The 19,524-nt window shown below is 45.6% G+C and overlaps 1 protein-coding gene across 1 annotated transcript in view; it reads right to left on the bottom strand.

The window, feature by feature from the left end:
• The window catches only part of LOC148183262 (uncharacterized), a 49,143-nt gene extending 31,157 nt beyond the window's left edge, over positions 1–17,986 (bottom strand). Inside the window, 2 exon segments of the mRNA XM_088061371.1 lie at positions 16,540–17,733; positions 17,927–17,986. Of these exon segments, the coding sequence (XP_087917497.1) occupies positions 16,540–17,733; positions 17,927–17,986 (1,254 nt within the window).
• Between the last annotated feature and the right edge of the window lie 1,538 nt (positions 17,987–19,524).

Here is a 19,524-nt window from a genome sequence, read left to right as displayed (position 1 = left end):
TCTTAGAGTGCTGAGATCACACTTAAACTGAGAGGAATGACAGGTTTGTCTTTACAAACAAGCTGTGGGTCTGGTGATAAGATGAAACCATCACTGAGAGATAAAAGAAACAATGGGATGGATTCCACTGATTGAGTGAAACATGAAAGGGACAATGGGGAAACATCATGAATTTCACAAGAATTAAGAGGGGGGTTGTGGCAGTGTGCCTCAGGGAGACAAAGAGTTAACATTGTTCCACCCCAAACCCCTTGAGAAGGGCGGACCAGGTGTTCTGATTGGGTTTGAATCCCTGGGGGATTCTCCCTTGGTGTGCTTCTACTGGTCCCTGACCATGAACTCCACCCTCAAAGGTGTAAACCCTCGGTTCTGTCCCTCAAAAACCCCTGCTGTGCCTCTGTTCGGGGCTCTCTGTTCTGGACCTGAGTTTGTTCCTATATTGAATAAATGGTTTCATGAAAGGGAGCCCGTCTCTGTTGGTGTTTGATGCTGGTCCCCAGAATCCTGCTGCTTCGCTGGATGAGAACCTGAGGTTGCTGTCTGCATACATTAGAGGGGAATCTTAGGCATTCCGGGAAGTCTGTACCTCAGCCAATGGGGAAAAAGAGACGGACATGTGACCGGGAAATTAGGATAAAAAGGAGGCTGCGCCCTCCAAAAATTGAGAGACCACAGGGCAATGGCCCATGGCCTCTCTCTTTATTCAAATAAAGTAAAAGGACTCCTCTGTCTCCTTTTTGGACATAAAGCTCTGGTGTTTGTGGCTTAATTTTCCTGACAAAACCAATTTGTGTTATCTGCAAAAGTGCAACAAAGGTTGCTTCTTTAGTAGAGATGCCCTAAGAAGAAAAGGGGAGGGCGTGTGGGACAAGTGCAGGCGAAGAGCTGAGTGACTGCTGTCCATTCGGCTCCTCCTGCAGCCTCTCGCCCGCCTCCTGTCTGCATCAGAGAGCCAACAGCCCCCTTTTGCCACCCCCAGGGGAAGGGAGGAGTGGGGGGGTGGCGGGCCAAGTCATGGTTCCCCTTGGCAGACCCACTCCTAGTAGCGGCGGAGCTGCACCCAGCCCCCCGCTGCGCTGTGTCTTAACACTACAGTGGCGGCTCCTGCCATGCCGCGCTGATGCGGGGGGGGGGGTGTGTGTTTGACTGAGAAACCCGAGCCGCTGTCTCTCAACTGCCTTGCTCGGCTGGCCGCCCCACCTTTCTCCGACACTGGAGCGGGGGAAAGCCTCTGCCAGCAGCACCATGGGGGGCGAGGGAAAGAATTGGGCACTGACAAAAACAAACCTCTCTTACAAGGTATTTTGTCCAACTTCCTCTCAACTTCGGGGCCACGGTGTTGCGTGCAAAGCTGTATCGAGCAAGAGTGGACTGGCCTGCACTGCCTGCCTGCTCTCCCAAGGGAAACTGAACCACAGCGGAGGTATTCTATGTCTTCAGAAGTCTGGATGGGCTGGAAGCACCGAAGCGGGGGGAGGCAGCAACGGCGGATGGTGCGGGCAGAATGACAAGCCCTGCTGGCTGCACCATGAGGACCGACCCCGACGACAGGGAGGGTGGCAGTGGAGACGGTTGTGCAGAGTCTGCAGATGGCAACGCAGGAGCCGGGGGAGGCAAAGGAAGCTGTCTGCAACTGAGAATCTTTCACAGCTGCTCGCAATGCAGAGAAAGAAGGGTCAAAAGCCGAAGCAACCCAAGTTGCCTGCAGCGGAGGATTCCACCTGCCAGTCAACAAATGAAGCTTCACAGAACGCACAATTTGTCCTCTTTAGTAGAGGGCCTGTTTCCCAGTTCAGAAACCTGTCCTAACGGCCCACCTGGCTGCTTGCCTGGAAGTCATTTGCTCAGGATGCAAACATTAGCCTCGTTGGGCACTGTCCCAACCAGCTCAGGCTGGTTCCACTACCCGGGGTCGCAGAGACCTGTAGCGCTCCAGGAGCACGTGGGGAAAACAATATCAAAAGGCCTGATTCTCAAGGCGACATCTCACCCTGTCTTTTTAAAAAAGAAAAAAAGAAAAGAAAAATGAACAGAGAAAACGAACAATATCTTAAACACTCAAAAGAAAAATAAAAGAGAAAGACAAACAGTGTTACAAACAATATCAGAAGGCTTGTAGATTCAGGGTGATAACTCACCCTTTCTCCATTACAAAAAATGAAAACATGTCCGGCATTAATGTCTGCTTGTGGATGGGCCATCAGGGTGATCACTCACGTCATCTGCATCTGAGACATCATCCGATGGCCCATCTATTGGATGACTTACAATTTGGTCATGGGCTCCAACACACTTGTCGGCCGGATGCTGCCTTTCTGGTCGCAGGTCAGGGTGAACTCATTTTGCAGGTACCCAGTGTACCCTAGTATCTGTGGATACTCAAGCATACCCGCGCCCTGAAGCGATAAGGTCAAAAGGACCTTCCCACTGTTTGGTGACTAAATTCCTCACTCGAACCTTCACTCGAGGCTGATGCATCTCATCCAAAGCCCGCAATGAAAGGTGATGGTTCAATATGACCTGGTTGTTAGAGTCCTGAGGCACCATGAGGTGATTGAGGGTGTACAAAGCTTTTTCCAACCAACTGTGGGGGGTCTCACCCTGCATTTTCCGTTTCTGCTTCTGTAGAACTCGCTTTAGTGTACCATGAGCATGTTCCACAATAGCCTGACCTGTAGGAGAATGAGGGATACCAAAATTGTGTGGCACACCCCACAACAGCAGGAACTTTCGAACCTACTGAGAGGAGTAAGCAGGACCATTATCGGTCTTCACAGTAGAAGGTATGCCTAAAACGGCAAAGGCCTGCCTCCAGTGGACAATGACGTCGCGGGTCTTTTCTCCTGTGTGAGCAGAAGCCCACATTGTAGAGAAGAAAGTGTCCACACTGACGTGCACATACCAGAGCCGACCAAACTTGGCAACTTGGGTGACATCCATCTGCCAAAGCTCCAAGTCCCTAAGGCCTCTGGTGTTTACACCTGCAGGCAAAGGTGCAGCAAGCACATGACAGTCATCAGAAGGCTCAACAATGTCATGGGCCTCAGCTGACGTAAATCAAAACTGCTTCTGCAAAGTATGTGCATTCTGGTGGAAAACCCATGTGATGCCTTGGCCTGCTGGAGCGTATCAGTCTGAGGTGCAACCCACGCAGGGTTAGCCAACTTGTCATCCCTTGCATCACCTTCGGCAATGAACCCTGGGAAATTTGTTTGATTCCTCACATGCAAAACGTAAAATGGATGTATCAGGGCCTGAATGGCACACCACAGGGCCTCCAGTAAATGAAACAAGGCAGGATTATTGACCTCCTTCAAAACTGAATGACCCAACCGCTGGGCTATGTCAGCCACACAGATGGAATCTGTGACCAGATTGAAAGGTTCCTGGGAAAACTTCTGAAATGCCATGACAGCAGCCCATAATTCCACCAATTGGGCCGACCCATCCTCATGATTTTCCAGAACCTGCCACTCAGATCTGTCCTTCCAGGTAGCAATGGCTTTCCCAGTCCTCCCGGAACCGTCAGTAAAGACGGTGGGGCCTTGAACAGGTTCCTTGTTGCAATCTTCTCCCGGAGGACCCCTTTGTTCTACCCCCCCTGGTGTGGAGGCACTGCTCTTCACGGAACATGGGCGGGGGAGTGGTCCTGGAGTGGATACAACACGGACTAAAAGTATCTAGACACAGGAGGCTCAGACTTGCTTGGAATAATCCTGGGTTTATTGCATGTCGTCCATCCAGGGCAAGAAAGAGGCCAAAATGCTCTGGGTCTTATCTCTTATACTAGGGGGTGGGGGTGATCAGGGGACACAGGGAAGTTACAGCCAATGGGACAGGGGAAAGGAGAAACGGTTTTCAGGTAGGGACTAACATTACACAGACTGAGGGTGAGTTTTTCCTTTGGGACATACTGTGATTTTTAGATGCACTACAACACCTCACCCTTTTCTGTTATACAAAAAGGAGAAAGAAGAAAAAAACTCTAGCTTATTTTGTGTTTTACCGTGAGCTTGCCCACCACTCAATTGGTGGGCAGATTAGATTAGTTTCTGTCGGCTAGTTCCATGTGGTTAGCTTCTGAGGTAGTAGAAATTACACTACTAAGGGCTTTTAAAATTAAACAATGGACAATTCCAAATGCTAACACAATCAAAAACAAAACCACAAAAAACAACAAGATTGTTTTGATTATTGAAGTCCACCATCCTGTGAGTCCCCAGCCTTTGAACAGCTCACTGAACCAGTCCTCTGATCCTTGTTTCACCTGTCCAATCAAGTTTTTCATATCTCGGAGGGCTCCATGGACGTTGGGAGCTTTTGAGGTCAAGTTTAAACAGCAAAGTCCTTCAAACTCCTGGCATTCATGTCCATGCAGAAGCAAAAGGAAGTCTATAGCCACCCTGTTCTGGAGGCTAGCTTGTCTGGTAATTTCTTCGTCTTCAAGGAGGGAGCTGAGGGCAGTGGATGTTAAGTTAGCCTGTTTCACTACCCAGCATTCTAACTGTCCTTATTCACCTAATGCCTGGGCAGCTGCAACCCATGGAAGAAATATGGATACAGCAATTCTTTTTTTGATTTTGCCCAATGAAAAAAGTCAGAATCACAATTTGGATCTAAAATGCCAGTGCTGCTTTTGTAAATTTTGTGGGTTGAATTTTCTTTTCAAATCCACTTTTTAATTTGGGTTTGGTTAGGTGCTAACAGGAACAGCTTCACAAAGGTACACGGTCCTCCTTGAAGGCGAGATGGGATCCCTGCCCACGCTCTCCCTCCGCAAATCAGAAATATGCTTTTAGGGAGGATTCTTGGATGTGAACAGAGAGGATCATCTGCTGTGACATGACTCCGCACACTATACCATTGCCTTGCCTTAAATTAGTTTCGATATTGTACTATGTGGTGATATAATTTAGGGTCTGTCAGTGTGTTATACATAAGGTGGATACAAAAGGGTGCAGGAGCAGAACCTAATAGCTCTTATTCTTGGGGTTCCTTTTCTTCTCCGGGCAGTTTTGATAGCCACTCTTCTACAGGGTTTTTAACTGTTACCGTTCGAGTGGCTGGGTGCTGTGTGTTCTGGGATCTGTATTGAACTTGGGATCACTAAAGCTGGCTGGAAAGTCTTCAGCCTGCAGTGGGATTCCTACCAGACAGGTGAACACAGGGTCTTTTGCTGCTGCAGTGGACAGGCAGATGCTCTCTTGTTGGAGTATTTGTGCCAGGGTCTCCCAGATGTTCTGTTGTGGCTGAGGGACAATCTAGGCCTCTGTCAGGCTACTCAGTGCAAGCAGGATGACAGCAGGGTTAAAGCTCATCATGGATTTGAGTGAGAGGTAGGTTACTTCTAAAAAAAAAGGAAACAGGCATTTTTCAAAACATATTTACAGCCAAAGTATGCAGGTCAGAGGCTAGAAAGGTTTCTTGCTTTCTCCAGCAACGTCTTCTCTTGGAAGCAACAGCCACTTGCTTATCTTCTCTTCTTGCTGGGGCTGGTTTCTTTGGAACAAAAGGTTTTACCCATTTCTGAGGTATCCATTGGGGGCCTGTAGGGGTGGAGACACAAGCGTAGCCACGCACCCAGGTGACAAGTTCATAAGGGCCCTTGGTTTGCCAATTTTCAGGGTCCCTGATTAAAACCGGTGGACGCTGTGACAATTTAAACTGATCACCACTGTTAAAATGCTGAGTCACAGGAGGATTCATGTTTTCAAATGAGCAGTTGAGGAAATTAATGGTAAACAGAGCTTTATGGAGTTTCTGTTGTGGAGACATCCACACTGCCTCGCTACCTTGCCTGGCTAGGACTTGTTTGAGCGTCTGGTGTGTACGCTCAATCACCGCTTGACCTGTGGGGGAGTGGGGGATGCCTGTTTTATGTTCCACTCCCCACTGCTGGACAAATTCTAGGAACTCTTTGGATTGATACGCTGGGCCATTATCAGTTTTAATTTCTTTAGGGATTCCCAATACAGAAAAGACCTGTACTAAGTGTTGTCTGACATGTACAGATTTTTCTCCTGCATGAGCAGAGGCATACACTGCTCCTGAGTATGTATCAATGTTCACGTGTACATACTTAAGGCGACCAAAACTGGGGATATGTGTAATATCTGTTTGCCACACCTCACAGCTTCCAAGGCCTTGGGGATTAACCCCAACACCCAGGGATGGCACAGCTTGGAGCTGGCAATTGGGACAGGTGGCCACAATGGTTTTAGCCTGATCCCATGTCAGCTGGAACTGACGAATCAGTCCTGGCACATTTTGATGGTATCGCTGGTGACTTATCTTGGCCTGCTGGAATACACCTGGAAGACGTACCTTTTCAGCTGGGGCAGCGAGGGACTCAGCTTTGCGGTTCCCCTTAGCGATTTCACTTGGCAACAGCGTATGCGACCTTATATGCATCACACTGAAAGGATGCTCTCGAGTTGAAACCAAATAAATCAGTTTTGAGAGCAATCTCAAGAGATGTTTGTTCTCAATGTCCTTGAGAACTGCCTGCTCTGCTCTGGACACCACCCCTGCCATGTAGGCTGAGTCAGTAACCAAATTAATTGGTTCTGAAAACTTCTCAAAGGCTCTCACAGCTGCAGCCAGTTCAGCTATCTGGGGTGACCCTTCTACAAACTCAACATCAGCTTCCCAAAGCTGAGTCTGTGGATTTCTCCAAGTCATCACTGACTTGTGAGAGGTTCCAGATGCATCAGTGAACACTGTGAGAGCTTTGAGTGGCCTTCGGCTCCTTTTCTCACTAGGAATGAGGTGGAATTCCTCATGAAACAATTTGTGTGATGGTGCATGAACTGAAATTTGCCCACTATAGCTGTCCAGAGCAAACTGAAGGTTAGCATTGCTCTGCAGCAAATGCTCAAACATCTCTCTGGTCAGTTTCTCTGGGGAGTTTTTGCCTTCTCCAGAGAGTCTGACCGGAAGGTGAATACACACAAAGTCAAAACCTGCCAGTTCCCACAGCCTTACCCTGGCCTTTTGAATCAGCTAAGCTATCAGCTCTTGTGGCTTGGTGATGGTTTTGGGTCTTTGATGGGAGAGGAAGACCCATTCTATGATTAAGAGTGCATCTCTCTGCCCCTCGGCCTGACTCGATCTTCTCGAGTGTTGCCCGGCTAGCTCAGTGATGAGGTTTCTCTTCACTCGAGTTTCGAGCCAGCATATGTTTGTGGGGTTCACTGATTTTCTTCAAGAATCCAAGTCTATAGAGCGAGTAAAGAAATCAGGGGGGGACTCTCTCTCTGGTTTGCATTCCACAGTTTATTTCTGTGAAGGGGAATCCAAAGGACGAGAGACAAAGGATTTGGGGTCTGGGGGGGTCTCTTTTAACAGGGTTTCTCGGAGGGAGGGAACATCATAGAGAGAACCAATTATTTTTCTCAGTTAGTACATCTTACAAACTTTCTACAAATCAAGGTGTGAGAAATGAACTTGTAAAAATTCGTAAAAATCTAAATAAATGTATATAACAATAATGATATAAAATATAAAGTACAGTATGACACACAAGCCCTTCCCAGATCTAGCCACGAATTCCCACTCAAAGGATAACGATCCTAGCCGGCGCCCATCAACAAAAGAATAGACAGGACGCGGCCCATCAAGCTGACAGGAAAAAAAAAACTCCTCAAACTGACAAGGACAGGCTCGGTGACCATCAACGGGGAAGAATAGGCAGGACACGAAACATCAAGCCAAAACGGAGAGGCACCGACGAGATATTCATCACCGGACCCGAACACCTCGCCTTGCGGGCTACCGTTGGGGAAGCCATCAAGTAAACAAAAGGAAAAATCCAGCCGAAATATCCATCGGCTCCAACCCGGATCCAGCCATCCCATCCGGATGGTCTGAACCACAAGAGCCACTCAGAATTTCTTTACATATGAGGAGACTCGGTCCGGACGTCCATTCGACTCTATTCTCCAATGCCAGGAAATCAATTCATACGACAATCAAGGACTGTTGATGAATGGTGCCTGCCTGGAATTTGGCCTCAAGGCTAAAAATCCCTATAAAAACCCCGGACAGTTTACCCTCCTGCGTGGATTTGGGAACACCTATACCTTTGAGTATAGACCCCTGTCCACCCAGCGCTGCGCTGTTTGTTTTATTGTGGTTTTCCCTCATTGTTTATTTTTTTATAGAAATTGTTTTATAATAAATTGTTTTTATTTAACCCAAATCTGCCTTTGCATTTATAACAGATTGGTGCCGTGACTCGGATCGGAGAAACTACGGGGAATCTCGCTGCCCGGGACGGGTACCCCCGCTGATTTTGGCGGCCTGGTGAGTGAAGAACCCCCGTAGTTCGTTCCGATATCCGAACCAAATTTAGGCGGAGGTAAAAACCACAATAAAAAGGATAAATCCGGATCGGAGAGCTCGGAAGGCACGGAGCCTTCGGGAGCCGCGGCTTACTTTGCTCGTAAAACGTCTAGTGCGCACAAGGGACACCCACGCAGGAAAATAGCTGTAAGTACTGCTGGTTGAGCGGGCGATCGGGCGAGTGTGTGAGACGTGATCTGATCACGAAGCGAGTGCGGACTTCAAGGTCGCGTTTCCATCCTCCCGCGAGGGAATTGGCCGGCCGCGAAGGAAGCGATACAGAGTGAAAGTTTTTTTTTCCCTCGACACACACTCGTAAAACCTGAGACCAAAGGGTGTCTCGGGAACTGATCGCAAGGTACTAAGAGGGGAAGGGACGTCTTGTCGAGCTCGAGGCTGGTAAACCCTCTTAGTAACGGACCCAGGGAGAGGTCCAGGGAAGAATCAAAAGTTCCGATTACAAGAGACCTCAGCTCAGCTCGCTGAAAGGTGAGTATCGGCAAATTTTGATTCCTAAGTACACAACGCAGAAACTGATATCGACTCACGGAGAAGTCGAAGAAAGGTAAGAATATATTTGCGAAGTATAGGGCAGAAAAAGAGTAAGCTTCAAGGAAGAAGCACAGGAAAAGATTCCTCCGATCAGGGGGAGGAATCACCAGACATCCCACTGGAAAGTCCCTTGGGGTGGATGCTAAAACACTAGGAAGATTGTCCCCAGAGGAAGGGGAAATCAAAGGAGAAATTAATACATTATTGTATGGAGGTTTGGGGAGGACAGGAGTTGAGAAGTCACCTCACTTGGCCAGTGTTAGGCACATTTGAAAAATGGACGTGTAACAAGTTGTTCTCCTATGTGGAGAACAAAGTCCCCTCAGATCCTGAGAAGAGGGAATACGCTAAGCTCTGGGTAAATGTCAGAGTAGGGCTATTCCCAATAAAGCAAAAAGAAAAACGTGAGTCGAAAACTGAGTCCTGGGAACCCCTCGATCACTTACCACCCCCGTATCGAGGACCAGCGGGACCTTCCTCTGCAGATCAAGTAATGCCCACAGCACCCTTGGGCCCCCGAGACCAACCCACTGAGATACGTGTGTCTCAAGCGGGAGACTCGGGGCCAGCAGCGATGCCGGCAGCCCTTCCCCTTTCCCCGCCTGTAAACACCGTAACCACAGCAACCTCCTCGGAGGTTTTTTCTGCGCAAGGCTGGGGAACACCCTATCCATCCCTGCCGGTCCAGCCGCCACAACCGGGACCCTCCCATACAACGGAGGGGACTCCTCCCTTCAACCGGGTGACGGCAGAATTCCCACCATTAATAACAGGGAGGCAACACACAATCACCAATTCCCCTCCCGCAAGTAGAACCCGTTTAAGAGCGAGAATGATAGATAATGAATGGGGAGAGAGTGAAGAGGGGCACCGGTTGTTCCCTCTTAGGGAAGTACCAACGGCCCCTGGAGTGATCAGTTTTGTGAATGTCCCCCTTAACTCTGGAAATGTAAGAACATTTAAAAAAGAGATGGGGCGGTTGTTAGATGACCCTCTCGGAGTGGCTGAGAGGTTAGATGAATTTTTAGAGAGTAGCATTTATACCTTTGACGATCTTATGGCAATCCTGAGATCACTGTTTAATCCGGAGGAAAGGGAAATGATTAAACAAGCCGGGATCAGAGACTGGGACAGACGCAATCCACAGGGGATGCCAGGTAACCAGAAATGGCCTAGCGCAAGCCCGAGCTGGAATGCACAAACAGAGGAAAGCAGATAGAACATGATGGATTTAAGGAGCATGATTGTACAAGGTATAAGAGAAGCGGTCCCTAGAGGCCAGAATATTAGCAAAGTTTTTAGAGAGTGTCAAGGAAAAAAAGGAACCACCCACTGAATAGATCGAGAGATTACGGCGAAGTTTACAGATTTACTCTGAGACTGACCCGAACTCTCCTGTGGGGGAGGTTCTGTTAAAAAACACAATTCGTTGCTAAATCTTGGGAGGACATTAGGAGAAAATTAAAAAAGATCGAGGAGTGGCAAGATAAAAGCCTCCAGGAGCTCCTAAGGGAAGCTCAAAAAAAGTATACATGAGGAGAGAAGATGAGAAGCAGAAATTGCAGGCTAAGGTTTTAGTAACTGCAGTAAAAGAAATCCAGAAACAAGAACAGATGCAGGGTAAGTTTAAAACACTACCCGGAAAAAGTCGAGGTTCTCACTGGGCAGCCCCGGCCCCACGGAGAGAGAGCCCGGAATGCTACTACTGTAAAAAGGTAGGACACGTTCAGCGGAATTGTAAACAAAGAATAAAAGATGAGAAAATTTTTCAAGAAAATTAAGAGTGTCAGGGGCTCTTTAATTTAGAGACCAGAACATCCAAGAAGCCCTTGATAAAATTAAAAGTGGGCCCCTAACGACAAGAAGTAAGTTTTCTTGTAGATACTGGGGCAGAGAAAAGTACCCTGCAGAAATTGCCATACGGATGTGTGGCTAGCAGAGAAAAAGTTTTTGTAATCAGTGCAAAGGGAGACCCCTTTGAAGTACCTATAATAAAAGATGTGGAAATAGAATCTGAAAATAAAATTTGCTTAGGGAATTTGCTATTAGTAGAAGAAGCAGATTACAATTTACTGGGAAGGGACATGATTGTTGCTTTAAGAATTAATATCTTGATTAAAAATTCTGAATTAGTGGTGAAAATATTTAAGTTGACTCCTAAAAATGAAGAGAAAATAAACCCTGAAGTATAGCATTCAAAGAGAGAAAGGAGTTGAAACAAATAATTGATGACCTCCTAAACGGGGATACTTTAGAGCCTTGCATGTCTCAACACAACACCCCCATCCTGGCTGTAAAAAGACGGATGATAGCGTCCGATTAGTCCAGGACCTACGAGCGGTAAACGCTAGGACCCGGACTAGATTCCCGGTGGTGGCCAACCCCTATACTTTACTAAATAGACTCACACCAGAAGATGTGTGGTATAGTGTGATTAATTTGAAAGATGCTTTTTAGACTTGCCCTCTAGATGAAAGGAGTAGAGATTATTTTGCATTTCAGTGGGAGGACCCAGATAAAAACCGTAAGCAACAGCTAAGGTGGACGGTCCTCCCCCAGGGGTTTGTGGAGTCTCCGAACCTTTTCGGACAAGCTTTAGAACAAATGTTAACCCAATTTGCTCTTGAAGACAGGACAAAGCTTTCACAGTATGTAGATGACTTGCTAATAGCTGGACCGACTGAAGAGAGTGTGAAGAAAAGCACGATTGCCTTGTTAAACTTTCTAAGAAAGAAAAGTTTGAAAGTATCAAAATCCAAGCTGCAATTCACAGAGCCTGAAATAAAAAATAAAATACCTCAGACATTAGATATCTCAAAGAAAAAATTAGACCCGAAGAGGGTAGCAGGCATCCTTGCATTGCCTGCACCAAAAACAAAAAGGCAAATTAGACAAATTCTAGGGCTCTTAAGATATTGCAGGCAGTAGATTGAGGGTTTCAGTGAAAAAGTGAAGTTTTTGTATGAAAGATTAAACACTGACAAGCTGAAGTAGACTGAACAGAATGAGTCTAATTTCCAGAAATTAAAAACTGTTCTTATGACTGCCCCAGTACTAACTCTACCAGATACGAATAAAGAATTCCAGTTGTTCGTGAATGTGAGTAAACAAACAACACAGGGAGTCCTGACTCAGGAATGGGCAGACAAAGGGAAGCCTATAGGCTTCAAAGATCTTAGATCCAATCAGTCGGGGTTAGCCTACGTGTTTACCAGCAATTGTAACAGTGGCTCTGTTAATAAGAGAAGCAAGGAAAATAACTTTTCCTCCCCTAGTAGTTTACACTCCCCACGATGTGAAAAATATATTGCAGCAAAAAGCAGAGAAGTGGCTGACTGATTCCAGGCTTCTAAAATATGAAGCCATCTTAATCAGCTCACCCGGTTTAGAATTGAAAACCACTGCACAAAAAATCCTGCTCAGTTTCTATTCAGAAAAATTAGTACATGATTGTTCTAAAATCGTAGAGCTGCAGACCAGATAAGTTACATCAACGCAAACTGTGATTGTTTTCCATTTATACATTTTAAATGTGCTTGTTGTAAACAAATTTGAGTAACCCACTGTTGGGGAGAGTACAAACCTAAGAGACTGTGTACCAATTGTCTGACTAAAGAACAGGAGCTGACTAGCCGTTTCTTAATACTTGTCACCCGGGCGGGGTTTTTAGAACTTGACTCTCCTGAGTGGTACCTGCTTTTTCAAAAGGGGATTAGAGGTAAACTAGACTCCAAAGCAAAAACTTTAAAAATTGAGTGCCAAAAGACAGTCAAGGTACCGAGCAGGACAGACACAATTAAGTCGTCTCGGTGGGCTGCTTTCAAGAGAAGGTACGCCATTAGGACTACAAGGGCCCCTGAAGAATATCCTTGCTGCCGAGAAGATAGTAATCCCCGCCGTATATTTCTATACGGGCGAAGGGCAAGGCAGAGGGATACACCGGTGGGGAATCCTGACTGTCCTGAGTCTAGCCGTGTGCTTAGCCGAGAGAATGATTCCCGAAGTACCTCCGGGGGAGCGTCTCCTGGGGAAGTGTGAGCAGTGTCAGACTGCCACAGATACCAGACGAATAGTTAACTACTGTCCTCCGGAACGTTGTTTGTCTAACAGCACTCAGTATAATCTTTGTGAATTAAAGGGGAAGGTCCAGTGTTACCACTCAGGGGCAAGGCTTAAGAACGGGCAGTCTAAAACTCCTATGAAAAGAAAGACTGAAAATTCCCATTTCAGGTATAAGAGAGAAGTGGAAATGATTCCCCCAATTCCAATCTGCAGTCAATGTAACAAAACGGTCTAGATAGGGGGGGAAAAGACAATCCACCTTTTTGGCATATTATGCGGTTAACCCTTTATGTTACAATAAAGCGAATTTGAAAATGTGTACCATAGGAGGGAAAGTATATTGGGAAAGTAAAAATTTAAAACATGAAAAAAAGGCTTTTTTTAATAATGAACCGATAATCCTTGATTTGTTAAAAAGTAGTGATGACCGGGTATGTTTGCAATTCAACCAAGTATTCTGCTTCTCCAGGGATGAGGAAGGGGTGGACCCTGAAAACAAAATATAAAACAACTAACCCTAGAGTTAAAGAGGCAAGAAGCAGAAGCTCAGAAAAAGAAACTAGAACAGGAGAGGCTTAACTCTCTTAGTGAACATTATGAGCAATTAGAGAAACAATACAGCAATTGGGGGTTGCCAAACCCCAACCAGAATCTCTTCATAGATCTAATGCAAGAAATAGCCACAGAATTAGGTCTATCTAACTGTTAGATCTGTGGCGGTTTAAAATCAGCTGAAAGATAGCCTTGGAAGGGAGAGGAACTAACCCCAGAGTAACTTCTAAAAATGAGAAGGCTCTAAAATATCAAAAACAAAACAAAGACCAGAGAGAAAAGAATTCACTGATTTAGTAGGCTATACCCCGTGTGTAAGCACACTCACGGTGAATTCGGAAAGCAAAACAAAAACCTGGCAACCTGAACCACCCGCGGGCTATAGGAGTCGCTCCCGGGAGAATAACTGTGAATAGATAGAAATAATTGAACTTTACTGGTACAAAAACTCTGGGGCCAATCCCTTCCATGAGCTAATAGGATTGAAAGAATATTGAGATGATCCGGCAAAGTTGAACAAGGGTTGGGAAGCTCCTAATAGTATATATTGGATATGTGGAAAAAGGCATACAGCGAGCTACCCAGAAAATGGAAAGGATCCTGCACACTTGGAATAATTCGGTCCTTTTTCTTTACTCTACCTAAAACAGAGAGTAAATCATTGAGCCCCTCTCTTTGAGACATTAAACAAACAAAGGAGAGAATTAAAACGGAAACTACCAATAGCGGGAGGCAACCAGAAGTGGAACGAGGAAGAATGACCTGCCAAAAGGATCATTCAATATTACGGGCCGCTACTTAGGCAAATGATGGCAGCTGGGGTTACAGAACCCCCATTTATCTCCTCAACAGACTTATCAAGTTGCAAGCGGTGGTAGAGATAGTTTCCAACCACACTTCAGAAGCCCTAGAACTCCTAGCCAAACAACATTCACAAATGAGAGCTTTTGTGTACCAAAACAGACTAGCTCTCGATTATTTGCTAGCCGAGGAGGGAGGAGTGTGTGGCAGATACAACGAATCCGAGTGTTGTATGGAAATAGACGATTACGGAGAAACAATAAAAGGATTGGCTGCTGAAATTAAAAAGGTAGCTCATGTGCCAGTCCAAAAATGGAATTCAATCCTACAAGCCTCCTGGTGAGACCAGATATTCGGGCAAGGAGCTTGGTAGAAGAAGCTAGTATTTTTCATCACTTGTTCAGTTGCCGGAATCATTTTCCTTCCCTGCTTAATTCCTTGCTTCATCAGACTAATTCACTCTGTTGTGCAAGGAATGCAGATTGCCACACTTCCAATTGATCCTGAGAAAGCGCAAGGGAGACCTACTCCTCTCTCTAAACTAATGAAATTAGAGGAGGAAAAAGAAAACGAAAATGTGATTAAAGCCTTAAAGAATTTTTGAAAATAAATATAACCTGGCACAAGCATATAGTGAGAATTCGTTAACAGACTGGGAAGAAGATGAATGTGAGTAAAAAAAAATTATAGTCCTCCCCTGCAGAATTGGATGAAATAACACGAATTTTTAATGTAATGAATTATTAGGCGGGGGACTGTGAGAAATGAACTTGTAAAAATTCGTAAAAATCTAAATAAATGTATATAACAATAATGATATAAAATATAAAGTACAGTATGACACACAAGCCCTTCCCAGATCTAGCCACGAATTCCCACTCAAAGGATAACGATCCTAGCCGGCGCCCATCAACAAAAGAATAGACAGGACGCGGCCCATCAAGCTGACAGGAAAAAAAAACTCCTCAAACTGACAAGGACAGGCTCGGTGACCATCAACGGGGAAGAATAGGCAGGACACGAAACATCAAGCCAAAACGGAGAGGCACCGACGAGATATTCATCACCGGACCCGAACACCTCGCCTTGCGGGCTACCGTTGGGGGAAGCCATCAAGTAAACAAAAGGAAAAATCCAGCCGAAATATCCATCGGCTCCAACCCGGATCCAGCCATCCCATCCGGATGGTCTGAACCACAAGAGCCACTCAGAATTTCTTTACATATGAGGAGACTCGGTCCGGACGTCCATTCGACTCTATTCTCCAATGCCAGGAAATCAATTCATACGACAATCAAGGACTGTTGATGAATGGTGCCTGCCTGGAATTTGGCCTCAAGGCTAAAAATCCCTATAAAAACCCCGGACAGTTTACCCTCCTGCGTGGATTTGGGAACACCTATACCTTTGAGTATAGACCCCTGTCCACCCAGCGCTGCGCTGTTTGTTTTATTGTGGTTTTCCCTCATTGTTTATTTTTTTATAGAAATTGTTTTATAATAAATTGTTTTTATTTAACCCAAATCTGCCTTTGCATTTATAACAAAGGTTACACACACCAAGATAAGAAATAACAGACACCAACTTCTTCAAATGCCCACAAAGGTGTAGGAGTATTCTCCACAGAGGGGCAGAGGGGGAGAGAGGGAGGCTTGGTTTCCTGGCAACACAGGCGGGGAAAGAAAGGGAAGGCAAGGTAAGCATGCCCTCTCAGCTTCCATTGTTTAGAGGCATTCTGGGACAGGAAAAAGTTACAAACTTCCGTGTTGGAAAGAAGGGTTCTCTTCTCCCAACCCCGTGCTTTCCTGGGCTAAAGAAACTTCAAGCAGCTGGAAATGCCAGCGGGGTCCTCTCTTTACTCTATCCGGCCTCTCGCCGTGAGGCTGAGGAGAGAAACTTCAGTAACCATGGTAACTTGACGCCAGGTAAACAGTTTGGAGAAAGAAGCTGGGGGTGGGGGGAGAATCACAACTAAAAGATGGGAAAAGATACATTTCAGGCTATCAACTACAACATCTCCCCCTAATTTTTTCCAAAAGAGGGAAGGGAACTTGGTTTTACTTCTTCAAACCAAGGGGAAGGGGTTTGGGGTGTATTGGGATTTGGGAATTCCACAGCATTTATCTGAGGTGCAGGAGAAATTAACTTGGTGGTGGTGGTAACACACCAACGTTGCAAAACAGAAAACATAATCAAAACAACAACAACAATTGCAAAAAACCCTAAAACAGTCTGGAAAACAGAAGACAGCCATCCCGAAAATCCCCATCCTGAGAAAATGTTTGTAAACAAGTCTTCAGATTGCTGCTTGATGTTTCCTATTAGCTTTTGCATCTTGTCCAGGGTGGAACGGACATTCTCACATCTTGAACTTAGGTTTAAACAGCACAGTCCCTCAAACTCTGAGCAATCATGATTGTGCAGCAGCAGCAAAAAGTCGATAGCCGCCCAGTTCTGAAGGGTGGCCCGCCTGGTTATTTCCTCAGCTGCTAGGAGATTACTGATGGCAGTAGAGGTTAAATTGGCCTGTTTCATTATCCAACATTCAAGGTGGCCTAATTATCCTAAAGCTTTTGCTGCCGCTACACAGGGTAAGAACACTGAAACGGCAACTCTTTTCCCTTTGGCCCAATGAATAATTTCTTCATTGCCATGTTCGTCAAATTTGCTAACACTGCGTTTCTGTATTCTGGTCGAATTTACAATTTTGTTTTGCCAATTTGAAATATGGGCTTTGTTGGGGGTAAATAAGGAAAGTCTCCCAATGGTACAAGGTCCTCCTACCAGATAAGAGGGGATGCCAGCCCAAGCTCGATCACCACAAATAAAAAACACTCCTTTCTCAAGGATTCGGGGGCGTCCAACAGGGGAGGAATCTGAATTAATGGTAGCAAGGGATTTACACCAGCTGGCAGCTTGAAATTCTTTTTTGTGCTGCTGGAGAAACGTGTATCCTTTAGGGTGCAGAGGGTCAAAATTAAAATGCACACAATAAGTGGCAGGGGATGAACCAAGGACTTCAAACTCCTGTGGTTCTGCTGAGGAGATGGGCAGGTCTTGAGTCCACCCTTGCCAGAGGGTAAATGGATTATCTACAGGGGAAAAGAATTCAAGAGCTCGACCACTTTGCTTGTTTCTAACTTCACCTTTGGAATTGGGGGGGTGGGAATTAACCTTGTAAAATAGGGCTTTTAAACTGGATGGTAGTTCATCAAACTTCGCTGGGATCCCCACCAGGCATGTTGACATTGGATTTTCTGCTGCTGCTGTAGACAAACAGATGTGGTCTTGTTTGAGGGTTTCTGCCAGCGTAACCCATACGTTTTTTCTGGGCTGTGGAACAACCCATGCTTCTGAGGCTGGCATCAGCACAGGGAGGATGAAAATGATCCACAAAACTGTCATGCTGGGGATGATTTCTTCCTAAAATACAGGTTAACAAAGAAAAAAACATCAGCTGAATTCATCAATAAACAGATTCAACAGTGGAAAGTCAGGGTACAATGGAGAATCTGGATTTCCTTCTCCACCCAAATACCTGTTTGTTCTTTGAACTTCTGCCACTGAAATATCGGGGGGTCTTGTGGGATGTTTTTCAATGTACGGTTTTACCCACCTCTGTGGGACCCACCGCAAACCCAGGGGTGTTGATACACAAGCGTATCCTCTTCCCCATGTCACTAATTTGTAAGGACCTTCAATTTTTCCACTCTCAGGGTCTCTCATCAGCACTGGTGGATGTTCCTTGAGCTTGTGTTTGCCATGAGGGGAGAAATGCTTAATCACTGGGGGGTTTTGATCTTCCATATAACAGTTTAAAAAATTGAGAGTGAACAGGGCTTTGCATAATCTTTCTTGTGGTGTTAACTTTACTTTGTTTTTCCATTGATTTTTCAAAACTCTTTTGAGTTACTGGTGTGCTCTCTCTACTATTGCTTGACCTGTTGGAGAGTGGGGGATTCCTGTCTTGTGTCTCACTCCCCATTCCTGCAAAAATTCTTTAAACACTTTGGAAATATATGCTGGTCCATTATCTGTTTTAATTTCTTTAGGGATTCCTAGCACAGAAAAAGCTTGCAACAGGTGCTTTGTGGCATGCACACCTTTTTCTCCTGCATGGGCCGAGGCAAAAATTGCTCCCGAGAAGGTATCAATGGATACATGTACATATTTTACCTGTCCAAATTCAGGGATGTGTGTTACATCAGTTTGCCATACTTCACAGCTTTCAAGTCCCCTTGGATTGACTCCAGCACCCAGGGATGGCAGAGCTGTGTGCTGACAGTGGGGACATGTGGCCACAATGGCTTTGGCTTGATCTCGTTTCAGATTAAACTGTCGAATCTAGCCTGGTACATTCTGATGAAACATTTCATGGCTTAATTTTGCCTGTTGAAACAAGTCAGGAAGTCTGGCCAGTCCAACAGGGGCAGCAGCCAGGGAATCAGCTCTGTCATTCCCTTCTGCTATGAAACCAGGTAATTCCATGTGCGACCGGGTATGCATAACAAAATAGGGATGTTCTCGATGGGAAACTGCATAAATTAATTTTGAGAGCAATTCAAACAAAGTTCTGTTTGAGATCTCCTTGAGGACTGCATTTTCTGCTCTGGAAACTACTCCTGCTACATAAGCTGAATCAGTGACCAAATTGAATGGTTCTGAAAACCTCTCAAATGCTCTAACCACTGCTGCTAACTCAGCAATTTGAGGGGATCCTTCTACATAATCAACATCTGATTCCCACTGCTGTGTCTGAGGATCCTTCCAGGTCATTACTGACCTTCGGGATGCTCCAGAAGCATCAGTAAAAACAGTCACAGCTTCAAGGGGCTTCTGACTCCTCCTATCTTTTGGTACAAAATTAAATTTTGAATTAAACAATTTGTGTGCAGGGGCATGAACTGAAATCTGCCCAGTAAAATTCTCCAGAGCAATTTGCAGGGTCTCTTGATTCCTCAAGAGGTGCTCAAACATTTCCCTGGTCATCTTCACTGAGGAGGTTTCTTCTTCAGAGAGGCTTAGGGGTAAATGCATACATGAAAAATCACAGCCAGCAAGTTTTCTCATTCTCAGCCTGGCCTTTCCAACCAGCTGGGCCATCAATTCCTGTGGCCTTGTAATATTTTTGGACCGAAGGTGACTGAGAAAGACCCACTCAATGATTATCAAATGGTCTTTCTGGTCCTTGTCCCACTGAAAAATCAACCCCTG

The sequence above is a fragment of the Pseudopodoces humilis genome, chromosome 12 (genome assembly GCF_049639895.1).
Source record: "Pseudopodoces humilis isolate 2021_Gansu_Grassland_sample_001 chromosome 12, ASM4963989v1, whole genome shotgun sequence".
NCBI classification, from domain to species: Eukaryota; Metazoa; Chordata; class Aves; order Passeriformes; family Paridae; genus Pseudopodoces; species Pseudopodoces humilis.
This window is presented reverse-complemented; position numbering and strand designations above follow the sequence as displayed.